This window comes from Anopheles coustani, chromosome 3 (genome assembly GCF_943734705.1).
Source record: "Anopheles coustani chromosome 3, idAnoCousDA_361_x.2, whole genome shotgun sequence".
NCBI lineage: Eukaryota > Metazoa > Arthropoda > Insecta > Diptera > Culicidae > Anopheles > Anopheles coustani.
This window is the reverse complement of record NC_071288.1, coordinates 76,297,157-76,314,260: the sequence shown is the minus strand read 5'-3', so window position 1 is coordinate 76,314,260 and position 17,104 is coordinate 76,297,157. Positions and strand designations below refer to the sequence as shown.

General features: G+C 40.8%; 4 protein-coding genes across 4 annotated transcripts; 1 reads left to right on the top strand and 3 right to left on the bottom strand.

The window, feature by feature from the left end:
• Positions 1-2,656: 2,656 nt before the first annotated feature.
• LOC131259555 (uncharacterized) lies at positions 2,657-4,537 on the top strand. The gene is made up of 2 exons (XM_058261069.1): positions 2,657-3,267; positions 3,496-4,537. Exons 1-2 carry the CDS (start codon positions 2,682-2,684, stop codon positions 3,900-3,902), a joined length of 993 nt encoding a protein of 330 aa, XP_058117052.1. The 5' UTR covers positions 2,657-2,681; the 3' UTR covers positions 3,903-4,537.
• Positions 4,538-10,989: 6,452 nt separating this feature from the next.
• Positions 10,990-12,193, bottom strand: LOC131259556 (uncharacterized). Its single transcript, XM_058261070.1, has 2 exons — positions 11,573-12,193; positions 10,990-11,464 (listed from the first exon to the last, which is right to left on the bottom strand). The coding sequence occupies exons 1-2, from the start codon at positions 12,147-12,149 to the stop codon at positions 11,058-11,060; spliced, it is 984 nt and encodes a 327-aa protein (XP_058117053.1). The 5' UTR covers positions 12,150-12,193; the 3' UTR covers positions 10,990-11,057.
• A 218-nt stretch (positions 12,194-12,411) lies between these two features.
• On the bottom strand, positions 12,412-14,211 carry LOC131259560 (uncharacterized). The gene is made up of 2 exons (XM_058261076.1): positions 13,647-14,211; positions 12,412-13,533 (listed from the first exon to the last, which is right to left on the bottom strand). Exons 1-2 carry the CDS (start codon positions 14,092-14,094, stop codon positions 13,088-13,090), a joined length of 894 nt encoding a protein of 297 aa, XP_058117059.1. The 5' UTR covers positions 14,095-14,211; the 3' UTR covers positions 12,412-13,087.
• Positions 14,212-14,615: 404 nt separating this feature from the next.
• Positions 14,616-17,031, bottom strand: LOC131259536 (zinc finger protein 79-like). Its single transcript, XM_058261045.1, has 4 exons — positions 15,737-17,031; positions 15,544-15,660; positions 15,435-15,471; positions 14,616-15,357 (listed from the first exon to the last, which is right to left on the bottom strand). The coding sequence occupies exons 1-4, from the start codon at positions 16,926-16,928 to the stop codon at positions 14,985-14,987; spliced, it is 1,719 nt and encodes a 572-aa protein (XP_058117028.1). The 5' UTR covers positions 16,929-17,031; the 3' UTR covers positions 14,616-14,984.
• Positions 17,032-17,104: the final 73 nt, after the last annotated feature.

The following is a 17,104-nucleotide window of genomic DNA, read 5'->3' as shown; positions in this document are numbered from 1 at the left end:
TTAATTTGTGAAGAGCATCTCCAAAAAGTTAATTGATAGAAAATAATACCATATTTTAGAATCATGATGGAGTTTAAAACTGTTATTATTATTTTTCCGTACCATAATATTGTTGAAACATGACAACTTTACTCCATGGATGAAAATAATGCGCTGCAACTGTCGTTCCAACCAGGCGTTAACAAACAAAAATACTCGTTCTCTTTTCATCGTTTTTTTTCTTTTATAATAATTGATACGATGTATTTGCTTAAATTTTTTCTACCCGCTCTGTTGGTCATAGTTCTTAATCCAACAACTATTTCGTTTTGAAAGAAGTTATGCAGCATTCAATACGTTGATAAAAATATTCTCATGTTTTCTAAGTCGTGAAACAATGTGGTAAAACGAATCTTATTGTTTTTATTTGCCTGTAATTACTATCTGTAACCGTAAACTGCTGGATTCAGTTTGAATACATAAGGTGAGCAGGACAAAGCATAGAGTTGGAGTGAGAGGTTTCGTGACTACACTTGCCCCGCTAGGCAGCTCGAAATATCGTCCTCAAAACGTCCTCCGCGCGAACAAACGTCCTCCATTTTTGTATGGGGATGAAACAAAAGGAGGACGTTTTTCGAGCAATCGTCCTCCTTGTCCTCCTCACCATACAAAACTGCTCGATGTTTGTGTCATGGAGCAAGGTGTATAAAATAGAAGGTGAAGTCGTCCAGTGTAAAATGACATTTCATGACTTGACATAACACTTCTGGGGTATTCATATGGGTTTTGAGGGGGGGTATCGGAAAAGGATTGGGCTTTTGACATAACTCTTCTCAAATATGGCACCCCTTCCAAAGCGACATAAAGTCACCTTCTATATTTATACACCTTGGTCATGGAGGACGTTTTTGAGGACGATTTGCTCGAAATTGCCTAGCGGGACATCGCTCGATTCTGACAGAAAAATCGGTTTTTGACACTAGGAGCGTACCAGTTTTTTGGTATGGTACGCCTAATGTAGTCACGCGGTTACAAATTTAACCGTTACCCGTTCAACCGCCTACCCGGGTATTTTTTGGAATTTTGTTTTGTTTTAACTTTTGATTGGACTGACGTATCGGCATGAAACTTTTAAGCTGGCCGTAAACGTTGCGAACTTGTTCGCGCGAACAATTTGACAACCAGGCATTGCCTATGTTAAGGAAAGGAAAGGAAGATATAAGAGGATATCTTCCTTTCCTTTCCTTAACATAGGCAATGCCTGGTTGTCAAATTGTTCGCGCGAACAAGTTCGCAACGTTTACGGCCAGCTTTAGAATGGCTAGAAAAACTCATTTTCAAATTTTCCAAGGAATTTAAATAATTTTTATTTGCGTTTTTCGGTTGATACCCCGTTTAAACGTTCAACCGGACTACCCGGGTAGTTCATACATTTTGTATGGGAGATTCCGTTTTCTTGTACTTAAGACTAAATATCTTTTTATTGAGATGTCGGGTCGATTTAAAATTTTCATTGAAGAAACTTGAGGGTGTTTTCCAAATTATTGTATAACTTTTATAAATTTGAAAAATCATTAAGTATGTTGATTTGACGTTTCACCCTTTTCAAAAATTTCACCCTTCACATCTACAACCATTTACCTGTGTAGTTCATATATTTTACATAGAAGATTGCTTTTTCTGTATTTTGGTACTGATATCTTTGCTTTTAGATACTTAACTACTTGAATTTTTTTGGAAAATTACATAAAATATTGTAAAAATTAATAAACTATCAGTCGCTTCATGCTATCTTCATGCTTCAACTGGGAACAGAGTTTTGTCCGTTATGTTATTCTTTTTTCGTCGGAAATGCTGTTCCTAGTAATTATTCTATGTGTCTGTTCGGTTTTATCTATTCTAAGGATTAAGTTTTTCCATAACTCTCACTTTTACTTAGCTTTTGTTGTACTTTGAATCATACACGAAGTCGAATAGAAGCGAATTAATAAACGTGTTTGTGGCGCACTTTTTCTGAACAAAATTTTGTGTAGCATACTTGTATTTAATATTAGATTAAGATTTTAAGACCTAAACGTAAGGCATACATGTTTAAATTATAGAATTCGTGTTTCCGAATGAAATAATCCTATTTGAACATTTAAAATTTCTTAAACAATTTTGGAAAAAATTGAATAAATTTCTGAAAATTATATGTATACTGAAATACAGAAAATGCAAACATTTATCTAAACAGGTCTGGGTCATAGATTTGAAAGGTGAAATTTTTTGGAACCTCAAATTAACATACTTAATGAATTTTTAAAATTATAAAAGTTATACATTATTTTGGGAAACACCCTCAACTATCTTCACTGAAAATTTCAAATCGATCCGACGTCTAGATAAAAAGTTATTTAGTCTGAAGTACAGGAAAACGGAGTCTCCCATACAAAATGTATGGACTACCCGGGTAGTCCGGTTGAACGTCTACGTACCTAGGTAACTTTGGTTGTACGGGTGACGGTTGACACCATTTCTCGTTGCATAAACCTTCGGAGTCTGTGTTGTATATATCCACCTTGGGCAATGCTAGACCAACGGGTAAGCTTCACGATGCTTATATTTTCACATCTTAGATAGTTGTACCTTGACCACATTGTTGTGATTTTGGACGCGGTCGGAGTGTATTGTAAACAAGTGTATTTTATTTTAGCCAAACGATGAATCGGAACAGCTTTTCGGCATCGCATGTATCGAGTTTCTGTCGCATTTGTACAACAAACAACGATGTAGATTGGTCCATTTACGAAACATTCAATGAAGATGGAGGCACGACGAACCTGCATATGATGCTGGTTAAGCTCTACCCAACAGTGTTCAATGAGTCGCAGGTACTCTGTGATGAAGCCTTGAAATGGCCCATGAAAATATGCAAGGAATGTAAGGCTAAAGTGATAGAATCGTACAGGTTCTACGATCGTTGTACAAAGAGCGCACGTAGCTTGAGAACGATAGCTTTGAATGAACAATCTACCACTGACACCCTACAAGACGAGAAGGATGACCTTCCTGCAGTGATCAAAACGGAGTTCATAGAATTTGAGGAACCCACGTTGCAGAAAGTCGAATATGACTCGGACGACCACAGTTCAGCCTACAATAGATACAGCGGAAATTCACCAACAGAGGATGTTTTCGGCGACAGTACATACAGTTTGGCTACACCTACTGATACGCAAAACAATTCTTTATCTGCTAATAAAATGCAGCAAAAACAATGCATCAAAAGTGGCGCTAACTTCGTAGGTAAATAATGCTGATGATTGAGATTGCTAAAGAAACTATTTCGTTCATCATAAATAAACATTTATTCTATTGTTTTAAACGCATTAAAGGCAATATTTCGCTTTTTTAAACAATTCTAGCGCATTGTGCATACTATGTAACGTAATATTGCCTTTGAAACGAATGATGTTTATAAGGTGATGTAATGGTGTATTTTTGAGATCATTAATTCTGGCTGTCCGTTTGCAGGTGGTAGGAAGAAAAAAACTGTTCCAGACTCGGATCGAGCGAAAATCATATTTGCATTCGAGAAAGGTGTGCCTACGATTGAGATATCCAAAACAATGCAAATTAACAGAACTACTGTAAGCGCAGTCATAAGTAAATATCGTAGGACCGGTGTCATTCAGTCACAAAACCGGGGAAGATGTCAGCCGAAAAAGTTGAAGGAAATTCACATTTCCCGCATTCGAGCTTTGCGCAAGGAGAATAGTAGATTGCCACTCAAAACAATACAGCAAAAGTTAATAGAAGAATTCGGCATTTTAGTATCTTCAGCGACCATTTCGAGGGGGTTGGAGAAGGTAGTAAAAAAAGTAACACCTGCTGCTGATGTTTTCTCTTCAGAAGAATTCCTCAAAAAATTTAATTCATAGAAGATGAACTCTTGTCAAACCAGGGGTTCTTGCACAATGATCTTTAATTGCTGATGTTAATAGATGTAATAATTGTTCAGTTATCGATTACAACTTCAACAATCTAGTAGTCTATAGTTATCTAGTTGACAGTGATGAAGATGCAGGAAGGATTATTCTTAGTCTGTCTGTAGTTAGTCTTGTCTGTGGTCTGTTCTGTACGTGGAATAAAAAAGGAGTAAGAGAATAAGCAAACAATATAATCAACAATAATTTTTGTTGCATCATTTTTTGGATTGTAGAAATATGTTGAAAAAAATTTGGAGACAGGTTCGTATTAGAACTTTAATTTAGAATTAGAAATTCAAATTTCTCTACAGACATTTTCGGCTATCATACGATAACGACGCGATCTGTCAGCTTTTTCGACACGACCTGTCGACGTACGATAAGAAAATGACATATGTTATAACACGAGGTCCAGACTACAGCGCGACGTCCCGTCACGAAACGCGATCTCCTACTTGTTGAAGTGCAGTTTGTTTACGTTTCGGCGCCCGAAAAAACTTTGGTAAAAGTATCAATTAAAACTGAGTTTCGTAATTGAATTACATTTGTGAAGGCTAGAAATAAGTAGTAAAACGGAAAGTCCGATGTTTCGTGAAGAATATCGCAGGTTTTGTTCTTCTTCTTTCTTCTTTCGGTATGCGAGTCGGGGTATATCCTCCTACGCTAAGTCGAACAATTTGTTCCCTTACTCGTAATCAGAGGCGTATCGACTCTGTCCGAACTCTTATGAAGGGGCTCGTCCTTTAGGACCGGCTATAATAGCCATATGTCCACCCGCCGTCCACGGGAGGGATAATTCCTTCCGTTGTCAGGACACAAAAACTCGTGATCCGCTTGATTACTCAAACAGCACGAGAAGTGCGGCAGCTAGGATTTGTCTGACCTGAGCTCCAGCTCGGTGTCACCACGCGGTCGTGCCGTAAGCTTACCTTACTTTTTACATCGCGACGTCGCGTTTTTCGCTGTTTCTACACTAGACATCGTCTAGCGCGATTTGTGCGACATTTTTTTTATATGGAGTTCAGCCGCCTGTCAGGCGGCGTCGCATTTCGTGACGGTACGTCGCGCTGTAGTCCCCCGTAGGACCCCGTGTATGGAGTTCAGCCACCTGTTAGGTGATGTCGCGTTTCGTGACGGGAGGTCGCGGTATAGTCTAGATCTCCTGTGAGAAACACAGATAAGCGAAAATCTATACGCAAAGAGGGCTGAGATAACGTATCTTTTCCAAATAGAAACAACGAGGATTCACTTCTAAATTTAAACATGTGGCAACAGATATTCAGAGTTACCTATCTCACACACACTCAGCCTCAGCACGGACTTCGATCAAATAAATACGATCATGCATATCACGCCAAAAGGTTCGATTCCTTTCGCTAAGCCGAAAACGCTCACACTTCCGTCGAAGAGGTTTTAGAGTGTCCCAAAATAGCGGCCCGGTGCCGATAGTAGAATAATGATTGCCGTCTTCGGGTGAGCCGTTTTCCTCGAGCGGTGGGTGTCTCCTTAGGTGGGGAAGCGTATCGAGCCATCCAATTCGGCGGGAGAAATACCGGGTTAGATGCTGCTTCTACGGTACATGCTTTATGATGCGAGGATGATGATGGTACTGGTGGTGGAAATGATGATGGTGCGTTTGAAGTGGTTGACTCCACACTGTAGCGATCAACTGTGCTTGTCAAGAAGGTTTTAGGTGCCGGTTTAACTCTTCTGTAGGTTCGTCGGGGGAAGTATGATTTCACGGCTCGCCTTCGATTTGGTCGTTTTATTTGCGCATCGCGCGTCTCCTCGGGTGGAGTGGCGCATCTAACCCTCAAGGCTGGCATGGATGAGGTTTCTTCGTAGCGGGCTTCTTGGTGCGTCGATGGTGGTGATGATGATGGTACTGGTGGTGTTAGAAATGATGATGCTGGATTGGATACTGCTCCTACGTTACGGGCTTCATGGTGCGACGATGTTGAAACCGGTAGTTGCGGTGGTGATGAGGATAGGAGTGATGATGGTGCGTTGAACCCGGTCAACCCCGAAACACCCATGTTCACACTGTGACTACAAACCGTCGAAGAGGTTGTAGACGCCGATTCACTTTTACTACCGGCCCGTCGCCGATAGTAGTACAATGCTTGCCTCCTCCATGTTAGTCGTTTTTTTTGCCCGAAGGGTGTCTCCTTCGGTGGAGAGTCGGCTGGCTCCAAAACACCCACACTGTGTTGACTAATCGTACTTGTCGAGAGGCTTGTAGGTGCCGATGAATCTGTTCTATAGAATTCCGTGTTTTGCTTTCGTTTTAGCCGCTCTTTTCGTGCATCACACGTCTCCCCGGGTGGAGTGGCGTTTCGAACCCTCCAGGCCGGCGTGAATGAGGCTTCATGGTCACAGACTTCTCGCTGCATTGTTGACGGTGAAGATGATACTAGAGGTTGCAGCGGTGGTGATGGTGTTTGAAGTGATAGTGCTGGGTTGGATTCGATTTCTACGTTACGCGCATCATGGTGCGATGATGATGATGATACAGGTAATGGTGGTGGGGGTAGACGTGATGATGGTAGGTTGAATGCAGCTGGCTCCAAAACACCCACGTTCACGCTGTTGCTATAAACCGTTTCTGTCGAAGAGGAAGTAGATGCCGGTGCGGTTGTATTAGCGGCCCGTCCGCGGTAACAGTATTCGGCTTGCCGATCGGCGAGTGTCTCCTGGGTTGAAGAGGCGTATCGAGCCATCCTGATTGGTGAGGATATTACCACTGCTGGTGTAACAAAACCGGCGGTGTCTCGTAACACCTCTGATGGATCCATTCCTATTAACAACAATTGTAATGTGTTAGATAATTGTAAGAAGTAGAAAGCCTTTCTTAAAAATATCCGCATAAATAATTCTGTGCGTAGGAAAAACGAAAACGTTGAAAAATTCAAATGTGTTGGAATTATGCATCTCGATGTGACGTACGTTCGCTCGTTTCACCTTTACACGTGCTGTCTCCCTTGGCGCATCCTTAAGCGCAATTTGATATGATACTTTCCGAGGTACGTAACATATGTAAAAATATCGTGCTGTTTTCGGCAATCAAAACTTCGTATGTGAGTATCGTGAATTTGATTCACATTCTTCGCATGATTCCCTTCTTATTGAAATGCTTCAATTATGCCGGTCTTTTGATATTTATTAATGAACTGCATTAATTTGCAATAATTTGGAAATCAATAATTTTCTCAAACGGAAAGGTATCTACGGTACATTGTCTTCTTCTTCTTGGCGTAACGACCTTGTTGGTCATGCTTGCCCCGTTGAGGGCTTACGAGACTTTTTACTCTATGTGTACGTATAGTCAGTCCTCTCGTACAGGGAAGGATCCGGTCTCGTTTGGGATTCGAACCTCATGGGCCGATTTTCTAACCGGCGCTACCGCTCGGCTGTCGCGGACCCCGACATAGGTACATAGTATGCAACATAAAATTGCTAAATTTAATAAACAAATTACAATCTATTAATTACCTCTGTAATCACCGTCGCTTTTGATGCATTGCTTTTGCTGCATATTACTGGCATCTAGAGAATTGTTTTGAGTACCAGTTAATGCAACCAGATTGTGCTCATGGTGTACAAAATCATCATCTCTTGACGAACTCTCGTAGAATCCAGTGTAGGCTGAGCTGTGATCGTCCGAGTCATAATCAACTTTCTGCAACGTGGGTTCCTCACATTCAATTAACTCCATTTTAATCACTGCGGGATGATCATCCTTCTCCCCTTGTAAGGTGTCAATGGTAGATTGTTCTTTCGAAGCTATCGTTCTCAAGCTACGTGCACTCTTTGTACAGCGCTCGTAGAACCTGTACGATTCTATCACTTTAGACTTACATTCCTTGCATATTTTCATTGGCCATTTCAAGGCTTCATCACAGAGTACCTGCGACTCATTGAACACTGTTGGGTAGAGCTTAACCAGCATCATATGCAGGTTCGTCGTGGCTTCATCTTCATTCAATGTTTCGTAAATGGACCAATCTACATCGTTGTTTGTTGTACAAATGCGACAAAAACTCGATACAAGCGTTCCTGAAAGGCTGTTCCGATCCATCGTTTGGCTAAAACAAAATACACTTGTTTACGATACACTCCGACCGCATCAAAAATCACAACAATGTGGTCAAGGTGCAACTATCTAAGATGTGGAAACATATACACCTTGAGCTACATTCCTGCTTCTCCGCTGGTCTAACATTTGAGGTTATTATGATTGGAAGGACTGAAACGACGCAAACTGTCAATTTACTTAATCGCAACATTTCGGTCATTCCAACCATAATAACCTCAATTGTCGGTGGTTGTTATAGGCTGTAGGATGAGATTTTTTAGAAACTCAAATTAATATACGTAATGAATTGTTAAACTTAAAAAAAAAACTGTTCAATATTTTGGAAAACACTCTCAAGTAACTTTACTGAAAATATCAAACCAATCCGACCTCTACATAAAATGATATTTGATCTGTAGTACAGAAAATTTGATCTGTTATACCCTTATTAGACGAAGAATATTTCTGTCCGTCGATTTTGGAAGATAGTGTCAAACTGCCATTGACAGCAATATTGCTGTCAGAAAATCGGAACCAAGTACGACTGATTCCGATTTTCTTTCGACTTAAATTTTTACGTCAAAGTGGCGATTTGTTCACTTTTCTCTGTTGTTTGCGACAAATTTTGTTCGTTACTCGGGGTCCACACTACAGCGCGACGTCGCTTGACAGGAGCTGAACTCCATATAAAAAAAAACCTTGCGCGATGTCGCGCGAATCGCGCTAGATTTTTTTGCATGGAGCCCCGACAAACAAAGTTGCGCGACGGCGGGTTTAGGTGCAACTTTTTCCATACAAAACGCCCGGGCGATGAAAGTGCTACCCCAGTGCTCCTCTCCGCGAGTCTATACTTGCAAGCGGTAGCACAACATCGCGAACAAAACACCGCGACGAAGCGATGCATCAGGAGGAATTTCCTCATCCCACCCCTGATGGACCCATACTTGCAGATGGCACTGCAACACGGACAGGTTCGGACCAAGGCGCATTAAACAGGGTAGGTTTGGTAAATGTCGTTAAACTTTTCAAACCACAAAAACCCTGAAGTTGAATCGGAAAATTGATTCATATCAAAACTTAACCATGACTACGATGAAGGCACTTAAAAAATGAGTTTTATGAAATGTCCATGAAAACCATTTTTTTAACTGTCAGTATTTTCTATGTATTGCTGCGTTAAACGCAGTAAGGGACTTTCTCTCGCGCTTCTCAGGCGACATCAAACTTCGCAGGAAGTTTTTGAACTTCTTGCTTCAGCGTATATACTCGATCAATAGGTTGAAAATTAGCACTGCACTTGTTTTATCTTGAGCAGTTGCGAGAGTAAGAACGATCGCTCGCACAGCCACCAATCGATAACGTAATGCTATGATGTTCGTTGTATACAGCTGGAAAAAAATATTGTTTATTGATTACTGCGAAAGCGAAAAACCAAAACAATCGCTATACATTTCTCATACCATGATTCATCATGATTCATAATGTAAAGAAATAAAATATTATGTCAAAAACATGGATCTTCTATCGAGCTATTACTTTCAGTCGTAGAAGTGTAGTGGTGAATTAAAAAACACATTTTTAAGTGACTGAAAGCAAAATAAGTGAACCAGATCCAAATATTGCGCAAAATAGAATCAATGTGTTCAGTTTTATATCAATCATCACTTCAAACACTGCTCATAATTACCAAGCAATGAAGAAAAAATAAAATATTATTTTGACAATTAATTATGAATTTGAACCAAATGTCAACAAGCCAAAGTAAACCAACCTACAGCTCTATGAGCCTTGGGCAGTTTTGCCTGCTGTCAGCAGAGTTGTTTTGATTTTGCCACCGCTTGCAGAGTGAAATTGCAGTTCACCAAAAATGTGAAGAAAATAGTAATATAGCGGCAGTTTTCGTTAATATTCGGTAAGTAAACGTTATTAAGATACATGAAAATCAGAAAAAATCCAAAACTGTGCTAATTTTTATGCATTTTCTTTTCCAAAGTTCAACGCAAGCAACAGCGGCACCAGAAGCCCAACCGCGGTGTCTTCACGCGGTGGAATGCAAGTTACGTGCGGAGATGGCTGATTTTTGCAGTAAAGGCGGCTCCTGGCGAATAAGCGGTTTGTAACGTGGTTTATAAATATATTTCAATAAAAAATGTTCTTTTAATATAAAATTACGACTCGGGAATTTTCCTTTGTATATGATGACAAAATATTGAAAACATCGCCTCCATTAAAACACCGCGCATTGTATAAAAAACATCGCGTCACGTCGTTTTTGTCACGCAACCTACATATTTCGCAGGTTCCATCAGGAGCCCGATGATACCATGAAAAACGCCCCTTTCATAGCGCAACATGGATATTCTTGTTACTCGGGGTTCAGCGCTTGTCAGGCGACGTCGCGTTATGTGACGGTGCAGTCTAGAAAACGTGTTACTCTAGGTTGAACAACACGCTAAATTCAAACATGCAAATGATAAATTAACTGGAAATCCCACTTTGTGGAATTTTGTGTTATTACACGAGCGGGCAGCATTTTTATGTCAAAAGCCTATTTTGGCAGTAAAATTCTGGGCAAAGATGACAGTAAAAGCCCTCGTCTAATAAGGGTATAAGGGTAAAAGCAGTGCACGGAGCTCCTGAAATAGTTAGCGGAAAGTAAAGTTATCTTACGGCACGACCGCGTGGTGACACCGAGCTGGAGGTCAAATCAGACGAATCCTAGCTAGCGCACATCTCATGCTGTTTGAGTGAATCATGCGGACCACAAGTTTTTGTGTCCTGACAAACTGAAGGAATTATCCCTCCCGTGGACGGCGGGTGGACATATGGCTATTATAGCCGGTCCTCAAGGACGACTTCATAGGAGTTTCGACAGAGTCGGTACGCCTCTGATTACGAGTAAGGAAACAAAATGTACTCATATACCGAAAGAAGAAGAAGAAGAAGAAGAAGACTTCAAATTAATATATCTGTTTTTATCAGCAATTAAAGATCATTGTACAAGAACACCTGGTTTGACAAGAGTTCATCTTCTATGAATTAAATTTTTTGAGGAATTCTTCTGAAGAGAAAACATCAGCAGCAGGTATTACTTTTTTTACCACCTTCTCTAACCCTCTCGAAATGGTCGTTGAAGATACTAAAATGCCGAATTCTTCTAATAACTTTTGCTGTATTTTTTTGAGTGGCAATCTACTATTCTCCTTGCGCAAAGCTCGAATGCGGGAAATATGTGCTTCACTCAACATTTTGCTCTTAGTACCTCCTCGCTTTTTTGCTTTAATGTCGCCGGTCTTTCGATAGTTGCTAATGACGCCGAAAATCGTGCTTAAATTGATTTCCATGGATTTGGAAATTTCAGTCGCAGTAACGCCTTTCTCGAATGCAAATATTATTTTCGCTCGATCGGTGTCTGATGTAATTTTCCGCCTCTGGAGATCTGCAGAAGAACAGCCAGAATGAGATTCATTGCAAGCGGTGGCTTATTTGTTTGAACTATTTGAAATGAATAGCTTTTTTATAATCTTATTTATCAACATTATTTTACCTCTGGAATTAGCTTTGTTTTTTATGCATTTTTGTTGTTGCATTTTGTGGACCGATGAAGAACTACTAGTTTGTGCCGGTAGACTGTCCTCAGTGTCGCCGAAAACATCATCTCTTGACGAACTCTCGTTGAATCCATTGTAGGCCGAACTGTGGTCCTCTGAGTCATACTCTTCTTTCGGCACAATAGTTTCCTCACATTCAATGAACTCTGTCTTGATCACTGCGGAATGATCATCCTTCTCCTCTTGTAGGGTGTCAGTGGTAGATTGTTCATTCAAAGCTATCGTTCTCAAGCTACGTGCACTCTTTATGCAGAGCTCGTAGAAACTGTACGATTCTATCACTTTAGCCTTACATTCTTTGCATATTTTCATTGGCCATTTCAAGGCTTCATCACAGAGTACCTGCGACTCATTGAACACTGTTGGGTAGAGCTTAACCAGCATCATATGCAGGTTCGTCGTGGCTTCATCTTCTTTCAATGTTTCGTAAATGGACCAATCTACATCGTTGTTTGTTGTACAAATGCGACAAAAACTTGATACAAGCGTTCCTGAAAGGCTGTTCCGATCCATCGTTTGGCCAAAACAAAATACACTTGTTTACGATACACTCCGACCGCGTCCAAAATCACAACAAAGTGATCAAGGTGCAACTATCTAAGATGTGGAAACATATACACCTTGAGCTACATTCGTGCTTCTCCGCTGGTCTAACATTGCCCAAGATTGATATATACAACAAACTCCGAAGGTTTATGCAACGAAAAATAATTTTAAAATGTAGCGTCAATAAAATGTAGGTTCCAATAAATTCAATTTCACATTTCACATCGGTCTCAATAGATTGTTGCACATCTTTTATTGGTTTTAATGGATACAATTGTAGACGAGTGATTATTAAGTTGTTTTCAGGAATGCTTCGAGATTCATCATTATTTGGGAATTCCTCAATCTCGAAAGAATGGATGAATTCTAATGAATTTAGTCGAAGGATTTATATATCAGAACTTCAGAATCTACAAATATGAATGTCCCATATGCGTTTTGAGAATGAATTGAAACATTGCCCTCACAGCAATTCTTACAAATCATGCATTTGTACAAAAAGTTCAAGACAGTTGTGAGGCTTTCAAGTTTTTTTTCCATTTACGCATAATCCGGCCCCGGAAAATCAACGTCTCACCATGGGACTACATTACAGCGTACCATACCAAAAAACTGATACGGCCAAGTGTCGAAAACCGATTTTGGTATGGTGCGCTGTAACCAAGCAGTGCTAGGTTGCATTTGGTATGGTACGCTGTCACTTGACCTTACCAGTTTTTTGGTATGGTCCGCTGTAATTTGGTGCCACGGTCATAGTTTTCTTCAATACCTAGGCCATCTACAAGTACAATACTTGATAATTTCACTTAAAGCATAAAACTGCATGGATAAATGATCATTCTAGTTTTCAAATTTCATTCGTCTTCACTTTGATGACCCTTTTTCAAAACTAACTGGCTTATTATCTATGGAATAAAGGTTTGTATAAATTCCTCTGAACTGAAAACTTCATCAGCCTTAGGTGCTTTCTTAATCACCTTCTCAAACTGTTTCGCAATTGTCGTGTGAGACACTACGATACCGAATTCCTCTTCTACCTTTTGACTTATTTTTTTAAGTGATATAGAACTGTTTTCCTCGCGCAAAGCTCTTATACGAGAAACGTGAATTTCACTCAACTTTTTTCCCTTAGACCCTCCTCGCTTGTTTCCATGAATTATTCCAGTCTTTCGATATTTACTAATGACACTGGAAACGGTACTTGTATTAATTTGCAATGATTTGGAAATTTCAGTCCCAGGAACGCCTTTTTTGAATGCAAATATTATTTTCGCTCGGTCCGTGTTTGATAGAGTTTTCCGCTTACGTGCATCTGCAGACGAACATCCAGAATGAGTTTTTCTAGAAATTGCTACAAGTATAAAAATGTAAATCGTTTCTTCTTATTGGACGAGATAGAACATGTTTTAAGGCATGATGTAACAAATTGTGTTTTTCATCATCTTTCTTATCAAGACTATTTACCTCTCAAATCACGGTTGGTTTTAATATATTCTTTTGGCTTCATTTTGTGGGCAGAAGAGCTGCTAGAAGATGCAGGCAAACTATCCTCAGTGTCGCTGAAAACATCATGTGTAGGTGAACTCCCGTAACATTTTCTGTAAGCTGAACTGTGCTCCTTTGAGCCACATTCTACTTTGTACAGAATAGGTTCCTCACATTCAATGAATTCTGTTTTGATCACTGCGGGATGATCATCCTTCTCCTCATGCACGGTGTCAGTGGTAGATTCTTCTTTCAAAGCAATCGTTCTCAAGCTACGTGCGCTCTTTGTACAGCGCTCATAGAACCTGTACGATTCTATCACTTTAGCCTTACATTCCTTGCATATTTTCATGGGCCATTTCAAGGCTTCATCACAGAGTACCTGCGACTCATTGAACACTGTTGGGTAGAGCTTAACCAGCATCATATGCAGGTTCGTCGTGGCTTCATCTTCATTCAATGTTTCGTAAATGGACCAATCTACATTGTTGTTTGTTGTACAAATGCGACAAAAACTCGATACAAGCGTTCCTGAAAGGCTGTTCCGATCCATCGTTTGGCCAAAACAAAATACACTTGTTTACGATACACTCCGACCGCGTCAAAAATCACAACAAAGTGATCAAGGTGCAACTATCTAAGATATGAAAATATAAGCACCGTGAATAACATTCCAGATTCATCGTTGGTCTAGCATTTCCATGTTCCGCAACATAAGGTTTTTCGACAATTGCGAGAGATTGATTGACTTTTACCGTTTTTATAATAAAATATTCGCTTTCGAAAACACTCACGCGGTTTATGCAAGCCCGGGTTTAATTACTCTTATAAAGTAGAATTCTAGAGTTGAACAAACATGTAACATTATACATGTTATTATTTATTATTCGCTTTTATCAATTACGGCTGAATTATATCAATAAATTGTAGATTCATTTTATTCTCTTTTTCACCAGTTGGTATCATTGACATATTTATTTTATAATTTTAAAAAAATAGCTGCACTGTTACATTTGAGAGTCATACAGATGAACTTATAATTAAAATTTAAAGAAAGACAAATACGGCCCGATACAGTCGTGCGGTTATGCCAGATAGAAAACTGGCTCATTATAGATGAGGCATCCCTTAGGCACCGTGTAGGATATGACGGACTATCCACACACCCGAAGGGGAAAGTATTGTAGTTCCTTCATAGGTAGGCATGACCGAGGATGGTAAGTTAAGCCTAAAAGTAAGAAAGACAAGCACTTACGCAAGGTGTGGCGCAACTACTAATCATCCCGGAATGGCTTAGATACTGTGCAACTTCCATCGTTACTTTCCGACAACTACCGGTGCATTCCCATCGTTACAGTCCAGATTGCTCTGGGCCATTTCTTTGCGATATCGCAGCTTTAGTATGTCGGTGCTGGTAAAACGTATTCCTGCTTCATCATCCGCAGAGGAAGCTTCCGGCGCCTTCTCCCCCGGTTGATAGTGCTCCTGGTAGTGGTTTCTCAAATCCGCCAACAACCGAAAGGACGCATCGCAACGATCGCACTGGTACGGGTTGTCGCCAACGTGCATACGCATATGTTTTACCATGTCATTGCTCTGCGCGAAACTACGCTCACAGTACGTGCATTTGTAGGGTTTTTCTCCAGTGTGCGTGCGCATGTGACGCTTAACGTGGTATGAAGATGTGAACCTTAAAATGTACGCAAGAAAAGATTCAATATGGCTAAACGTTGCTTTCCAGGTGAGAATAAATCATAGCTACCGTACCTCATCGCGCAAACCTCGCAGCTGTAAGGACGAGTTCCTAAAAAGCAAAGTACGTATGAAAGAAAACAGTGTCTAATAAGCATCCAACTAATGGTGCACATTTAAATACCTGTGTGGATCAACTGGTGTTTAATCAGCGAGTAATGTTTGTTGAACTGAGATCCGCACGTGTCGCAACTAAACGCCTTTACTTTCGTGTGTGTATGTTGATGCGATGTTAATCCACCTGTAATATAACAAATTATATCATACTGGGATGCCTTTTTTCTAGATTTTGAATTGTTTCGTGCAATCACTCATACCCTTTGTGGTGAACCTGCCCGGACACTGGCTACATGCCCATGGTTTATCCCCCGTGTGACGCTTCAAGTGCTGCCGCAGATTACTTTTATTATTGAACTCTTTGCCACAAAGCGAACACAGATATTCGCCACGGTGCGTATGCATACGTATGTGACTCTTCAATAGATCGGCCGTCTGGAAACCCTTGTCGCAGAAGGTGCAGAAGTGGGATCGCATCGTTGCGTGACAATACTGGTGGTGCTGGAACGTCGACTCGTTCATGAACACCTTGGGACACAGCTCACACGAACGGATCTGGTCCGGGTGCGTCTCTTTCAAATGTTCCGTCAGGTCCGTTGGAGACGTGTATGTCGGCCCATCGCAAAGCTGACAGCGGTACAGGTCTATTTTACTCTCCGGTTCACCGGCCTTGTCTGATTCGTTTTCTGCGCAAATTTTTGTTGGCTTAGGTGAACACGTTTTAGGTTCTTTCGGCTGTCGGATTGCACCACGCTGTTTCTTAGTGGGTGCTGTCTCAAGAGTATCTGTCACGGAACTGCCCTCAGCTTCCGATTGGTAATCTTTGCATATAGCTGATCCAGCAGGGCTTCCTTCCGTAATGTTTATGTCGGGCGAAACATTGCGCCTGGCCGGTCTACCCCTTTTTCTCAACGTTTGCTTCTTTTGCCCTTTTTCATTGGCAAAACTATTTTTCGTTGATTTAGTATTCCTTCGGTTAGGGGATAAAGCCTGGCGATTACCGAAAGTCCGCTTGCGGCATTCTGGAGACATTGTTGATTGTTCCTGTTCACAATCGCTTTCTCGAAACTCCGTTTTTACGGAAAGATAGATCTGCTCCACCTTAACGACATCCATTTCGGTTTGTGCAGCAGTGCTATCCTCACACAACAGCTTCTTCAGCCGGTCGGTGCTTTTCAAACACAACTCATGCAATCCGTAGGCCTCTGTAACCGAGCGCATGCACTCCGAACACACTTTCGAGGGCCAGTTTATTGCCTGTTCGCTCGCCGCCTGCTCATCGTTGAAAATGGTCGGGAAGAGGCCGTTCAGCTTTGTGTGTAGGCTAATCAGCTCGCTGTCGTCTAGCTTCGCCTCATAAATGTCGTAGCTCACGTTGGTGGTCGTTACACAGATGCGGCAAAACGGGGAACATAACCCGGACGGGCTACTGCCGACCACTTCCTTTCCCATTTTTAAAGCTGGCGCGCCAAAGAGATAATGCAAAAACAAAACGATTTAAAGTAGCTGCCTTCGTTTGCTTTTACATTTTCACCGTGACTAGATTCAGCGAAGATCTACGAGCGAATACATACAGTGTATTCGACCAACAAATGTCAAACGCAACAAATGAAAACATACCCAAGATG